At 34.0% G+C, this 13,693-nt stretch overlaps 1 protein-coding gene across 1 annotated transcript; it reads left to right on the top strand.

Annotated features, from left to right (window-relative positions):
- Positions 1-3,390: 3,390 nt before the first annotated feature.
- Positions 3,391-7,843, top strand: LOC120074040 (pentatricopeptide repeat-containing protein At1g80270, mitochondrial-like). Its single transcript, XM_039027019.1, has 3 exons — positions 3,391-3,585; positions 4,790-5,411; positions 6,488-7,843. Exons 1-3 carry the CDS (start codon positions 3,551-3,553, stop codon positions 7,700-7,702), a joined length of 1,872 nt encoding a protein of 623 aa, XP_038882947.1. The 5' UTR covers positions 3,391-3,550; the 3' UTR covers positions 7,703-7,843.
- Positions 7,844-13,693: the final 5,850 nt, after the last annotated feature.

The raw sequence follows: 13,693 nt of genomic DNA, 5'->3' as shown, positions 1-13,693 counted from the left end.
TCATTCATGTAATTAATATTTGAATCTTATTCAAATATTTATCTGATGTGAATTCAACTATTGAACCATTGCATGTACCTAAAGGACCAATTACAAGAAGAAAGGCAAAGAAGATTAAGAGGCATTCACACTAGCAAATTCACAAGAACCGATAAATAATTTTAAGGCCAAAATTTTATATAATTTTAGTTCAATGAGCCAAGAAGAGAATGACATGAAGATGACATAAGAAAAGTCATAGTTTGGAAGATGACATGGTGGTAAAAAAAAGTGTGCAGATTTTGCGAAGAAAATGTTGTCAAGTGTGCGCTGTATGGAAAAAAGTGATGTCAAACCTTGTCAAACGTGCACATCTACTTTACCGCTTTCTAGAGAAGATATTTAAGACAATTTGAAGACTTTATACATTTCTAGTTTTGCATTTTGACTTATAATTTAGTATGCAATTATGTTTCAAGTTCCTAGGTGTTATTTTCTACAATTTGCAATTAATTGTATTTGAATGACTTTTGAGTTTTTTGGCCTATCCACAACACTTGGCCTATAAAATGGCTTGTAATGCTCTTAAAAATTCAGATTATCAATATTAAAAAGCTCGTGCTTATTCAACACTTTGGTGTTGTCTTTTCTTCTAAATCTTGTTTTAGATTTGATGTTTAAATCAATTCATTGGATTAGCCTTGATCAATCTAATTCTGAAGTGAGTTGTCTTAAGATCTAAGAGTGACCATCATAGATTCTAAATTTGATCTAAGTTAGCTTCTTTTGTGAGTGTTTTCAAGGATCCTAGAAGGACCTCTAGCTTTGCATCCAACAAGCATCGCAAGCGCTTATCATTTGGTATTAGAGAAATTGGTCATCATTCTTGGCCGACTTTAGAGGTGTTATCTTTACTTTATTTCAATTTATTTTCATTTGAACCGATAAACAATTTTGAGGCCAAATTTTTATATAATGTTAGTTCAATGAGTCAAGAAGAGCATGACATGAAGATGACATGGGAAAAGTCCTATAGTTTGGAAGATGACATGGTGGTAAAAAAAAAGTATACAGATTTTGTGAAGAAAAATCTGTCAAGTGTGCAGTGCATAGGGGACAACATTTTCTACAATTTGCAATTAATTATATTTGAATGCCTTTTGAGTTTTTTGGTCTATCCATGACCATTTGGCCTATAAAATGGCTTGTAATACTCTTGAAAATTTAGATTATCAATATTAAAAAGCTTGTGCTAATTCAACCCTTTGGTATTGTCTTTTCTTTCAAATCTTGCTTTAGATTTGATGTTTAAATCAAGAATTTGGATTTTGATCAAGCTAATTCTAGAGTGAGTTGTCTTAGGATCATCATAGATTCTAAGTTTGATCTAAGTTAGCTTTCTTTGTGAATGTTTGCAAAAATCTTAGAAGAACCTCTAGCTTTGCATCCAACAAGTATCGCGGGTGCCTATCATTATCTTTCTCATATAATACAGTATAGTTTTGAATCTCATTCAAAATTAACTTTATATTATAAAGTATCTATATACGTTATATTAATTGTATCTTGTACAATTAATTCCCTTATTTAATTTGAACAATTCAAACTAATCCAAAAATAAGTGATTCTGTTTTTAGCCTTAGTGAGTTAGCAAGAGGACCTAATGGACCTATAGATTAGAAGCTTTAATGGTACAAGATTAATTAATTAAACTCTTTATTAAATTAATCAACATTTATTAACTGTAAGCCATAACTCACTTAGGATTGAGATTGAGTCACCTATGGTTATCTATGAAATGTTAATCTCTTCAATGAATGGTGTTATAAAGAAAGACTAGTCATTTTGTAGTTCGGTCTTATACAAATTCTTTGTATATGATACCTCCATTCACGTGTCTCTACATGAATGATTAAAATCAAATTGTTTGTAACATTTTACAACTCTTGTAACAATTACAAAGTGGGTCATATCCGTAGTGTCATCAAGATAGGACACCCAATCTTATCCGTATACTACAAACCATTTAGGTTATTACTTGAATATGATCTACCTAATCTATCACATATTGTTCAAATTTCATAAAATAATCTTAGATCTTTCTTTAATGGATAATTGCATATATAAAATAATCAACCCTTATTTTAGATAACATATTAACTACGAGACTTTAGGGCATACATTCCAACCAATTCCCCATTAATAAGCCGTAGAAGAGACACTAAAGTCATACACAAATTGATTAGATGGATGTACTTATCATTAAAACCCATTTGTTTCATAAGCCTGCATGCCATTCAACTCTATTTAGGGTTGGAAAAATTTCCCGTAGGGAATCCCCAGTTTGACTGGGGATGGGGTCAAACCGGGATTTTTTCGGGGCCCCGTCCGGGGACGGGGATGGTATCCCTGCCCCGACCCCGACCCCGATTTTATATAGTTATATTTTAATATTTTATAAATGTATATTTATAATATATAAAATAACTTATTTATATGTATGTTTATAATGTATACTATAGACTTATAGTGTGTGAGCCCAATATTGAATATATAACTTCTAAATTTAAGCCCAAAAGTCAAGCCCAAACTTAAATATTAAAAGAAAAAAATGGGGAAATCCCCCGCGGGACCTCGTTTCCCCGACGGGGAATCCCCGCCCCGTTCCTGCCTTCAAATGGAGGGGATGGGGGAATTTTCCCCACGAGGTCGGGGGTGGGGGACCCTCCCTCGCCTCGCCCCGGCCTTGTTGCAACCCTAACTCTATTGTACTAACCTCAACCTAACTTAAATAGTTAAGTCACTATAATTATTTTGGGGAGAGAGTCAATTTATATAGACGGGTATAAATTAAAATTCTAAACTAATAATTGTATCAATTTAAATTTCCAAATCTTCATTAGGGTGGATCAATTTTTATCATTGACAACCTGTAACTATTTTCCACTTAATTATATCTAAAACCAGTTTAAAATCACTTAAATAAAATTATTCTTATCTTAAACTTCTATGAAAGTTATCTTAAGAAAAAGAAAAAAAAGAAAAGAAACCTCTACAAAAATAGCCAGAAAAATTGTCCCCATGATTATTTCCAAATAAGTAAAAAAAATTAAAGATGATGGGAAGATGAAAACCTGACCATATTAATAAAAAAAAATATCTACTACCTAATTTGACTCCAATACTTCTCCCTAATTTATATGCATTAATGGTTTTGAAACCAAATTCTAAAGAGATTCAAAAATATATTTGAGAATGATTTTGAAATTATTAAGATCACTTTTGATGTTATTTCAAAACGTATTACTAATCCATCAAATTCAATTTGGATAGCATAAAAATGACATTTGAAAGTATAAAATAAAATATTATATTGACTTTGGATGATTATATATATAGTGGGCTTACTACTTTGAAGCTTTCGGCAGTTATGTATCAATCAATTGAGATTTTGCCTTGTGAGGAGGGTTTTTGGAAGCACTAGGCTTCATTTCGCCTCAACCTCACTGACCTTCTCCAATTCCCGCCGGTACAGCTCTAAATTTCCTTTCCGGCCATTTCTCCGGTCGCCATGTGGGCTCTTCGTCGAGCTTCTACGCCCATCAGGTATTCTTCTATTCTTAAACTGTAAAACTTCTTTTAGGACGGAGAATGGCCTTTCATAATCATTCTTCCCATTTAACCGTCTCTTTGTCAATTCAACTCCTTTTCTTAATTAGAAACTGAAAACCCAAAATAAAAAGAGAGAAAAAAAAAAAAAGGGCACCCCAGATGTGGAACGAATAATCTAAGGTAGAGTTTTGCAAGAATGACATGATTTTAACTTAAATTTAGAGAAATGAAACAGGAGAGAGGAGAATATTGTTGTTGGCTTGCTTGGCTTACTGTTTCCGTGTCATGAAGTCCATGAGTGTAAATTTATTTCAGGCTGCTAATTTTTTATGCGTACCGTATTCCCCTGAATTTACAGTGTCGAATAACGAACTTTAAATCTTTACTTGCAATTTTATATTGAGTATTAGCTTATTTTATCTTCCATTTGCTCTTTTGTATTCTTGACGTCTTAAGGGAGGAAACCCTTTCTCCAAGGGGTCTTGTAGGCTTTTTTTTTTTTTTTTTTTTTTTTTTTTTTTTTTTTATGCCTTTGTATTCTTTCATTTTTTTTCAATAAAACTATTTGGTTCGATAAAAAAAAATCATAAGAAAGTCAAATTCTTTTTCTGGCATGTTTTACATGGACGTGTCAATACTACTGACCAACTTCCCAGGAAGTTGTCCGTTAGTGCCTTTCTGCTGTATTTTGTATCAACAAACAGAAGACCTGGATCACTAGGTGGGAGTTTGTGAGAACAGTGTGGAACAACGTCTTTCCAGAGTTTGGTTTTGTGGTTGCTTGTCGCAAAAAGGTCACTTTTTGTGGTTAGCAAGGTGTGTGCTTTGTTTTGAAACCTCTGAAAGGAAAGAAATAATAGGATTTTTAGAGGTGCGGAGAGGGATCTTTGTGGCATTTGGTCCTTGGTGAGGTTTCATGTTTCTCTTTGGGTTTCAATTTTGAAGATTTTTGTTTTAATTACTCCACAGGCAACATTATTCGTAGTTGGACACTTGGACCCCTTTTCTTTTGTGGAGTTTTCATGGACATTTGTTTTTTGTATGGCCTTGTTTTCTTCCTTTTTTTTTCTCGATGAAAGCAGTCTTTCCTATAAAAAAGAATATATATCTAAGAAATAAAGGGTAATGTAGCCCTCCTCATATTTCATGTTTCAGAGATCATCTGATTTGCTTGTTCACTTTTTTTAATTGCTTTTAGGAACCAAATACTTGGAATTGGGGCTTCATGTACTTGTCTTAGATTAGATGTATTGACTACTTGCACAGATGTAAAACGTGGCATAGCTACTTCCCATGTCTCATCTGATAGTTCTCCAATTTCAAATTGGTTTCACAATGCGATTTGTGGGCCTTCAGGACATGGTGTGGACAGACGCAGTCTTTCTTCACAAGCTGGTGCAAGAAGTAGTGGGGAGGAAGATGACTTGGAAGATGGGTTTTCTGAACTTGACTCACCCAAAAGAACAATTCCAACTCAAACTACTAATTTAGAGGAAGACGACATGTTCATTTCTAATCCAAAAATCATTGAAGATGATGATGGTGATTTAGCAGGGCCCTCTCAAAATGATTTAGATTTATCAGAGGCTACGTGTCAGGACCTTCCGCCCTGTGACAGTACGCATGATTTGGATGAAAAGAGACCAATAAACAGAAGGGCTTACTCAAAATTGTTTGAGGCCATAATGAGTTGTCCAGGTTTATCTGTTCATAGTGTTCTGGATAAATGGGTGAGAAAAGGAAAGGATTTAGACAGATCTGAGATATCAGTAACCATGCTTAATCTCCGGAAACGTCGACTTTATAGAACAGCATTGCAGGTGATTTCATCAATTTATCTTTAGTTCAAATTGTTTAGAAACGTGTTGATTTTTCTTGTAGTTTAAGTCTCAAGTAGAATACAATAGGCTTAGCCTTGCACTTATACATGAACAGTCAACTTCCTAAGGTTTCAAAAAGAAAATAATATGCATCTTTATTCTATCCTGTTAAAAAAAAAAGGGAGTAATTAGCATATAATTTTAAAGCTTGTGATACCATCAATGCAATGATTTTACATTGTAATAAATATTATTTATTTATATGTATTTTCTTTTGGAGAATAATTATGATTTGCTTATCAGGACCGGCTTGAGGTCTTCAAAGGATAAGACGTCTATTTGTATGTCGATTTTATTGAACTCTGGTGGTTACTCCCTTCACCAAAAGAACAAGATTCAAGTTCACATTTCTTCTTTTTTTCTTACCACTTGTACCGAGCTATTCAGCACCATATGATCTATGGGCTGTGAAGGTGATTGTAGACATCTGCCTGATTAGTCTATATAAATGTGTTAATGTGAATCAAATCGGGGAAAAGCTGTTCGTTACTTGGTCTGCTGCTACCTCACAATCATTCAATTATGTGGCAGTTGTCAAATATTATGGTTGCTTCTTGTATGACTTGTTCTTTCTTGTTGCTTCTTGTAGAGTTTGCTTCATTCAATTTCTGTACTCTTTTCTATGTGCCAGCTTGGTTGAAGGCAGAAAAACGTGGTTCAAACTTTGGAATATGGTTTCAAACATGTTAAAGAATCACTTGTTATTCATTTGAAGTTTCTTACCACAATATTTCTTATTTTAGTTATTTCCTAAATCTACAAGTTTTAAGTCTTGCAAAAGGACATTGGTTTCTGACGAAGATTATTATTATTGTCATTATTTCCTTTGTTACTCTGGAATCCATATATGCATCCCATAACAATACTTAATAAGCTAATAATGTTGGTGGGTAACTGAGGTCACACCTAGGTAGTACGCTATTGTTGTAACTGTGATGCGCAGTCATAATAATTATTCTTACGATTGAATTGAAGAATTTTTTGATGGCATAATCTCTTCATGCTTGGTTTTGCAGTTATCAGTGTGGCTGGAGGTAAATAAACATCTTGACTTTATTGAAAGAGATTATGCTTCTCGCATCGACTTGATAGCAAAGGTATGTGGCTTATCAAAGGCTGAACAATACGTTGCGAAAATCCCAAAATCTTTCAGAGGTGAGACAATCTACCGAACACTATTGGTCAATTGTGTTGTTGCCAACAATGTGAAGAAAGCAGAGAAAGTTTTCAATCAAATGAAGGATCTTGGGTTTCCGATTACTGCATTTTCTTGCAACCAGTTGCTTCTTCTTTACAAGCGACACCACAAGGAGAAAATTGTAGACATTTTATTAGTAATGGAGATAGAAAACGTCAAACCCTCAGCCTTCACTTTTAAGATACTAATTGATGTTAAAGGTCAATCCCATGACATGGTAGGAATGGACCAAGTTATTGAGAAAATGAAGGCTGATGGAATTGAACTAGACATCGACACACAAGCCGTCATTGTTAAGCACTATGCTTCTAGTGGGCTTAAAGAGAGAGCTGTGGAAGTTCTCAAGGATATCGAGGGGAATGACCTGAACAAGAAGCGTTGGGTTTGCCGTTTTCTCCTCCCTCTCTATGGAGTATTGCAAATGGCTGATGAAGTGGAGAGAGTTTGGAATGTCTGCAAGTCAAATCCTCGAATCAAAGAATCCATGTCTGCCATTGTTGCTTGGGGGAAGCTGCATAATATTGAACAAGCCGAAGCAGTTTTCGACCGTATGTTAAAAACATGGAAGAAGTTGTCGACGAGGCCATACCATGTGATGCTGGAGGTTTACACAGACCATAAAATGCTGACTAAGGGCAAGGATCTCGTGAAGCATATGGCGGACAACGGTTTTCACATTGGCTCCTTGACCTGGAACAAAATCGTTAAACTTTACGTGGTAGCAGGAGATGTGGAGGAGGCTGACTCTGTTTTACAAAAGGCGATCCAACAGACATCAATGAAACCGATGCAGTGTTCTTACATGATGATTTTAGATCAATATGCAGGAAGGGGAGACGTTCATAATGCTGAAAAAATGTTCCACATGATGAGAGAGGCAGGGTATGTGAGTGGGCCTCGCCAGTTTCGTTCTCTGCTGCAGGCTTATATCAACGCCAAGGAACCAGCTTTTGGCATGAGCGAGCGAATGAAAGCAGACAATATAAAGATTAATAGAACTTTGTCAACGCTTTTGGCTCAGGCGTTAGGCTAGTGTATTTACTTTTAGAAACACAGCAGTTTCTGATTTGTTTGACTCAGGATAAGTTTTCATATGTTCCTGGATTTTGTTGGTTAGGAATAATTTTGAAATTTATGATTCTATTTTGAAATTTCATCTCTATTTTGATCACTATATTTTCGTAATATTCTGATTTTGACCTTTTGGTACTTTAACTTTCATTTCGGTTATTTTTGTTTCTTATACTCTCAAAATGAAAAATAATAGATATCCCAACGTAGTAAGATTAGGATAAATTTAAATTAACCTTGTTAAATTCTTGGATAATCCTTTTTTTTTTTTTTTGGTTTCTCATTTGAATTTTTGTTTTCCTTTTTCTTTTAATTCCTATTTTTTTTCCCATAGTTTGTTTCCAATTCTTTATCGAGGGAATCACTATTAGTTATTCATTGATAATAAAGTCTTTGATTTGAATCTCCTTTAATCTCTTAAGCTACACCATATTGGTTTCATCTCAATCTTAAATTATATTTAACTTTTTGTTATCTTAAGAATAATGTAATTCGGTTATTTTATAAATTAAATTTCGTAATAAAATTATACAAATGAAACGAGAGAGTGATACAACGGAAGTTACAAGAATCATTAAGCACTCTAATTCATTAATTTTGGCAGAATATAAAATATACTCTGAGTTTCAAGTCATACCTTTGTAGAACCCTTGAAATCTGGATTTTCAGCTGCAAATCTCTCTTAATCTTGTTGTAGACCACCCCAAGATCTTCCCTTCTAAATTCTATTGATTGCATTCCTCAAATTCACTCCAATCTTTTCAATATGTTGTAGACCATCATGGAATGAAAATTGCTGCATGAGATGGCAGTTAATGCTTGGAGTAATTGAAGACTTAGGCGGTGGGTTATGGATGAGCTACTTGAAGATGATAATGGAAAAACAATTTTTTCATTTGTGTATTTTTCTATTTCGAAAATCCAAATTTGATTTTAGAAAAACAATTTGATATAAAAAAATTATTAATTTTATAAATTAATTTTCTAATAAAATTAATAAATAATTATTTAAACCATTTAAATAATTCTAATTAATTTAATATCAAATATTAAATTAATTTGACACAAATCCACCTTCATATATTTAAATCATATTTAAATATTAATTCTCTAATTCCATTTAATTCTTAAAATTAAACATGTAATTATATCTCATATAATTACTAATTCATTTAATTCTAATTTGAACATTTCAAATTAACTTATCACACTACTCTAATCCATTTACGAGCTATTAGGGGGACCTCGCAGACCTACGGATCATGGGTTCCAACAATCCGAGATTAATTGGTTAAACTCATTAGGCCGAATTAACCCCCATTCGTTAACTAATGGGTTACTCCAAATCCCATAGTTGAACTTCCCTCACAGATATATTATGTTCACTCGATATAACCATGATTACATTAACCCTTCACAGGTTGTTTGTAATAATGGCTGGGTCAAATCTCTGTTTTACCCCCGAAATTACCTCTTGTTCCTTAAGTCCCACTGATCCTCTAGTGAACAATTGATTTGTAATCCAACCAATAAACAGAGTCCCTTTTGGGCCAATGAGAGGGTGGGGCCCCTTGTTCAAGACCCATCTACTATCCCTAATAGTGGGTAGGAGTGAATTCCATCTTGCACCCTATGTCTCAAACTATCTATTTGGTCTTACCCCTGAAATGGGAGGTTATTGAGCCAACGCTGTTGAGCCAACCCTCACCTATGAAAATCTAAGAATAATCTCGAATAAACAGAAGTTCATAGTTAGCTCAGGATTAAGGTCAAGTTACCTAGGTCATCGCTTTGAAATAGCCAGTCTTAAACAGTAAACAACATTATAAAGTAAGAGTGACTGATTTTGTGGTCGATCTTGTACAAACCCTTTTGCAAAAGGACATCCCCACTCCTCATGTTATACATGTACGAATTAGGATAACTTCTAGCACTTTACAACTCTTTGTAACAACTACAGAGCAGGCCGTAGAATAAGGCACCCAACCTTATTCATATACTATAGTTCATTTTGACTATATACTCGAACCTGATTTACTTTTATGTCTCCACATAAAGTTCAAGTAGTCATGTAATAGTCAATGGACTTTTTAGGTTTATTGGATTTCTAATAAGCAAAACATCTATTAAATAACCATTTATTGAATTTTCAAAATAAGTTCTATTGTTTACAAACCACGAATTTTAGGACATAAAACCCAACAAACTCCCACTTGGACTAGAACTCCAATGATAACCTATATATCCAATATATAAGACTGAGTTTCTGAGTTTTATCGAGAAATAGAATAAACTAGGGCATCTTATATCCATGGTTTACCATTCGATATCCCATACCTGATATTTCTTCCACTTGCCCTAAGTTATTAATCTGGTATTCCTAGTCTTACTAGGTGATTCTCAAACACTTTAGCCAAGAGAATCATTGTAAACATGTTAGTGTCCAATAGACTTTTAATTAAACTATATGGGAATGCATCTTATTCTCAATAATGACCAGGAAATCACACTTTCCTCCTACTACATTGATATACTCTCAACTCTTTGAGTAAGACACATCTGACCTGTCTCAACAACTCCTGTTAACAGTCAGATCTAGAAATCTTTAAACTTTCTATGCTTTGATCTAGTTGTTTTTAAATATCTGTATATTTGCAAATTACTTTTAACAATTTGATTCTTAACAGAAGTGGCTATAAGATAGAACAAACATAATTTTCTGAAAATGAACATTTCATTCACAACAAAAATATATACAATTTGTTATTTACAAGATCACAGAAGCAAGTAAGATCAAGTAGCAACATCTCCCACTGGTCAAGCTGAGTAAGCGGTCCCAGGAACTAGTTTTCTTGTTTAGCTTTCTTTGTTCTTTTCTCGGCAAGGTACTGAGGGCAATTTCTCTTCCAGTGCCTTTCTTCATTGTAGTGGAAACACTTTCCTTTATCTGCAACATTTTTCTTGTCTTTCTTTCCAGCATGTTTCTTCTTCCTTTTCCCTTTTCCCTTCTTCAAAGGAATACTCTTACTCTGCGAAGAGGAAACAACATCAGGCTTGGAGGACTTCCCCCTTTCTCAGCAGTAGCAACGCTTACTTCTGATTCTAGACCCTTTGTTCTCAACATAGTCTGGTAAGCCTGTAACTCATTCAGCAGAGTCGTCAAACTATATTCAATTTTATTCATCAGTGCATTCGTACAGAATTGCAGAAAATTCTTTGGAAGAGCTTCTAGAATAAAATCGACTTGACTTCTCTCGTCAACAACAATGTCGTTTACTTTCGCCATATTAAAGTGGACCATCATGTCTAGAACATGTTCACGAACAGAGGCCCCCTCTTTCATGCAGTTGTTGTAAACGTATTTTATGGCATCATGCCTCAAGGTGAAGGACGGTTGTCTAAATATCCCTCGTAGAGATTCCATAATCTCTTTGGCAGTATCCATATCCTCATGTTTGTTTGCCAAAACATCTGATATGCTGGCCAGGATATAAGCATGGGCTTTATCATTTTCCCTGATCCATCTATCATACGCATCCCGAAAAGTTTGGTTTGTGTTAGAGCCCGGAATGGGAGGACAATCCTCTGTTAAGACAAACTGCAAATCGTTTATCACAAGTATTGTGTTCAAATTTTATTTTCAGGTCACATAATTATCCTCGATCAGTTTATCCGACGCCAACAATTGTATTATTGAACTTGGCATTCTGAAATTATAAACAAATTTTATAAGTGAATTTCTTTTAAACCCAATCAAGTTTTAGCAAAGTAACAATAATGTACCCAAGATTATTTATTTGCAACGATACTACAACAAGACATTCTTGACTAAATACTATCTCCAGAATAACTCATATTCCGATAGTCATTTAGGTACCGCTTTTGGTCAGAGATTATTAACACTTAATAATTCTGTAAATGTAACCCTTCGTTTTCATATGTCAGAGGTCGGCCCCAACTATGCTACCAAAGTGGAGAGTCAAGGTTGGGAATGGACCTAAGAAATCTTATCTATTTCTGGAGCTTGAGTTGTTCCGAATCCTATGTTACAACCCTCTGTGAGGATAGCCATCGTTAAACTACTAGCAAAGGGCCGCTTAAAGCTAACCAGCAGGCGCAACATAGGAATCTCGCGATCCAAATTAACAGAAGAGATCAATAATATCATTCGACTTAATGTAGATATTAATTAACTATCATCCTCTCACTAACTAATGTGTGTAGTACTTGTTACTATCTTTGAAATTATTCTTTTTAACTATTATATTATTTTGGGACATTTATCTCATTTCTAAATTATCAATCTAAGTACTGATGCATGGGACCTTTAATATTAATATTGTTGTTTTCAAAACTTATTAGAGAAATATTGTTGTTTTGAAACTTATTAGAGTAATATTGTTGTTTTGGGAATTCGAGGCTAGAGGTCGAATGTTGAGAACTCGACTAAAGTGGAGGTTGAACGTTGAGAACTCGACAAACAAAGAAAAACTTGGAAACAATACATAAGCCAAAACGAAGCTCCTTTGAGGACTCCATTTTATGCACTCTGATAGATTTGTCGTCATCCACCTATATCTGAATCCTCCATCATGTGCAAGTCCATTGCTCTAAACTAATGTTGTCAAAAAAACTTAGACAGCTCCGATTTATTCCTTTTGATATCTTCAATTGCTTTGTTGAACTTTTGAATTTTGAAATTGACACTCGACACGATAAACATAAATTGACACCCGAAAATTTCACGTTATCACAACGAGATGGATTGGACAGAACCAGCTATTCGACAACGATGTGGATTTTGTAACCAGTTAGGAACATAATCAAAGGAAGTGCCCTTCGTTACTAAGACGGGTTCCAGATAGTTAGGGATTGAATAATAAATATTTTTTTTTTATATATTCATTTATTGTATATTCAATTTTTTTATTAATAATTATTGTATATTCAATTTTTTTTATAAAATCTACTATAATATTCAATTTTTTTTTTTTTGTAATCAATAAAGTTTTACATTATAATAATCTAATATATTCAATTTATAGTATAATAATCCAATATATTCAATTTATTGTCTAATGATTATTCAATTATAGTATAATATCTAATATATTAATTTGTTGTCTAAATGATTATTCAATTATAGTATAAATTTAATATATTCAATTTGTGGTCTAATGATTATTCAATTATAGTATAATAATCTAATATATTCAATAATATTGTCTAATGATTATTCAATTATAGTATAATAATCTAATATATTCAATTATAGTATGATTATTAGCTCTTTTCTCTTTTTATATATTTTTCTATGGAAAGTTCAAATAAAGTGAAGACTCTCGCTCTCTCACTAAGATTTTGCTCTCTCACTCTCGCTCTCTCCTAAGATATCGCTCTCTCTCGATCTCGATCATCGCTCTCACTCTCGCTCTCGCCCTTTCACTCTCACTCTCGCTCTCTCCTAAGATCTCGCTCTCTCACTCTCGCTCTCTCTCAATATCTCGCTCTCTCTGTATTGTTGTTATTTTTCCATTAATGATTACTAGCTTTCATTTCTTCTGGAAAAATCACAAACACTTTTTTGATTATGGATCTACTTTTGTTGTTCGTAGACAAAGCTAATTCGGATTGTCTTTCATTCCAAGGCATAACTTGTATCCATGTGCTTCATATTCGTCTGGAGTTCGCTCCCAGAAATATAGCCACCCCACCCCGTCACGTCAATACCCACAAGTTCTCCGTCTAATTCGAAATGATAACAAAATACATAGGTTGTTAGAGCAGCTCGAGTATATAGATACATATAGTATATCATCTTCATTACTTTATTTCCTCTATGAGGGAAAAAGAAAAGTAATAAACCTGCAATCTCCGAGGGTGGTGTGTGTCGAAACTTCAACCTTCGCCAACCTAAGCGAGATTCGCGAGATTCCCTTGTCGAGGGTTGAAG

Source organism: Benincasa hispida, chromosome 3, assembly GCF_009727055.1.
Source record: "Benincasa hispida cultivar B227 chromosome 3, ASM972705v1, whole genome shotgun sequence".
NCBI lineage: Eukaryota > Viridiplantae > Streptophyta > Magnoliopsida > Cucurbitales > Cucurbitaceae > Benincasa > Benincasa hispida.
This window is presented reverse-complemented; position numbering and strand designations above follow the sequence as displayed.

What these genes read in the sequence shown, in the direction of transcription:
- LOC120074040 (XM_039027019.1), top strand. Translation starts at nt 3,551, where the DNA reads ATGTGGGCTCTTCGTCGAGCTTCTACGCCCATCAG. An exon ending in CGAGCTTCTACGCCCATCAG is followed by an intron (nt 3,586 to 4,789) that starts GTATTCTTCTAT and finishes AATTGCTTTTAG; the next exon opens with GAACCAAATACTTGGAATTG. An exon ending in TTTATAGAACAGCATTGCAG is followed by an intron (nt 5,412 to 6,487) that starts GTGATTTCATCA and finishes TTGGTTTTGCAG; the next exon opens with TTATCAGTGTGGCTGGAGGT.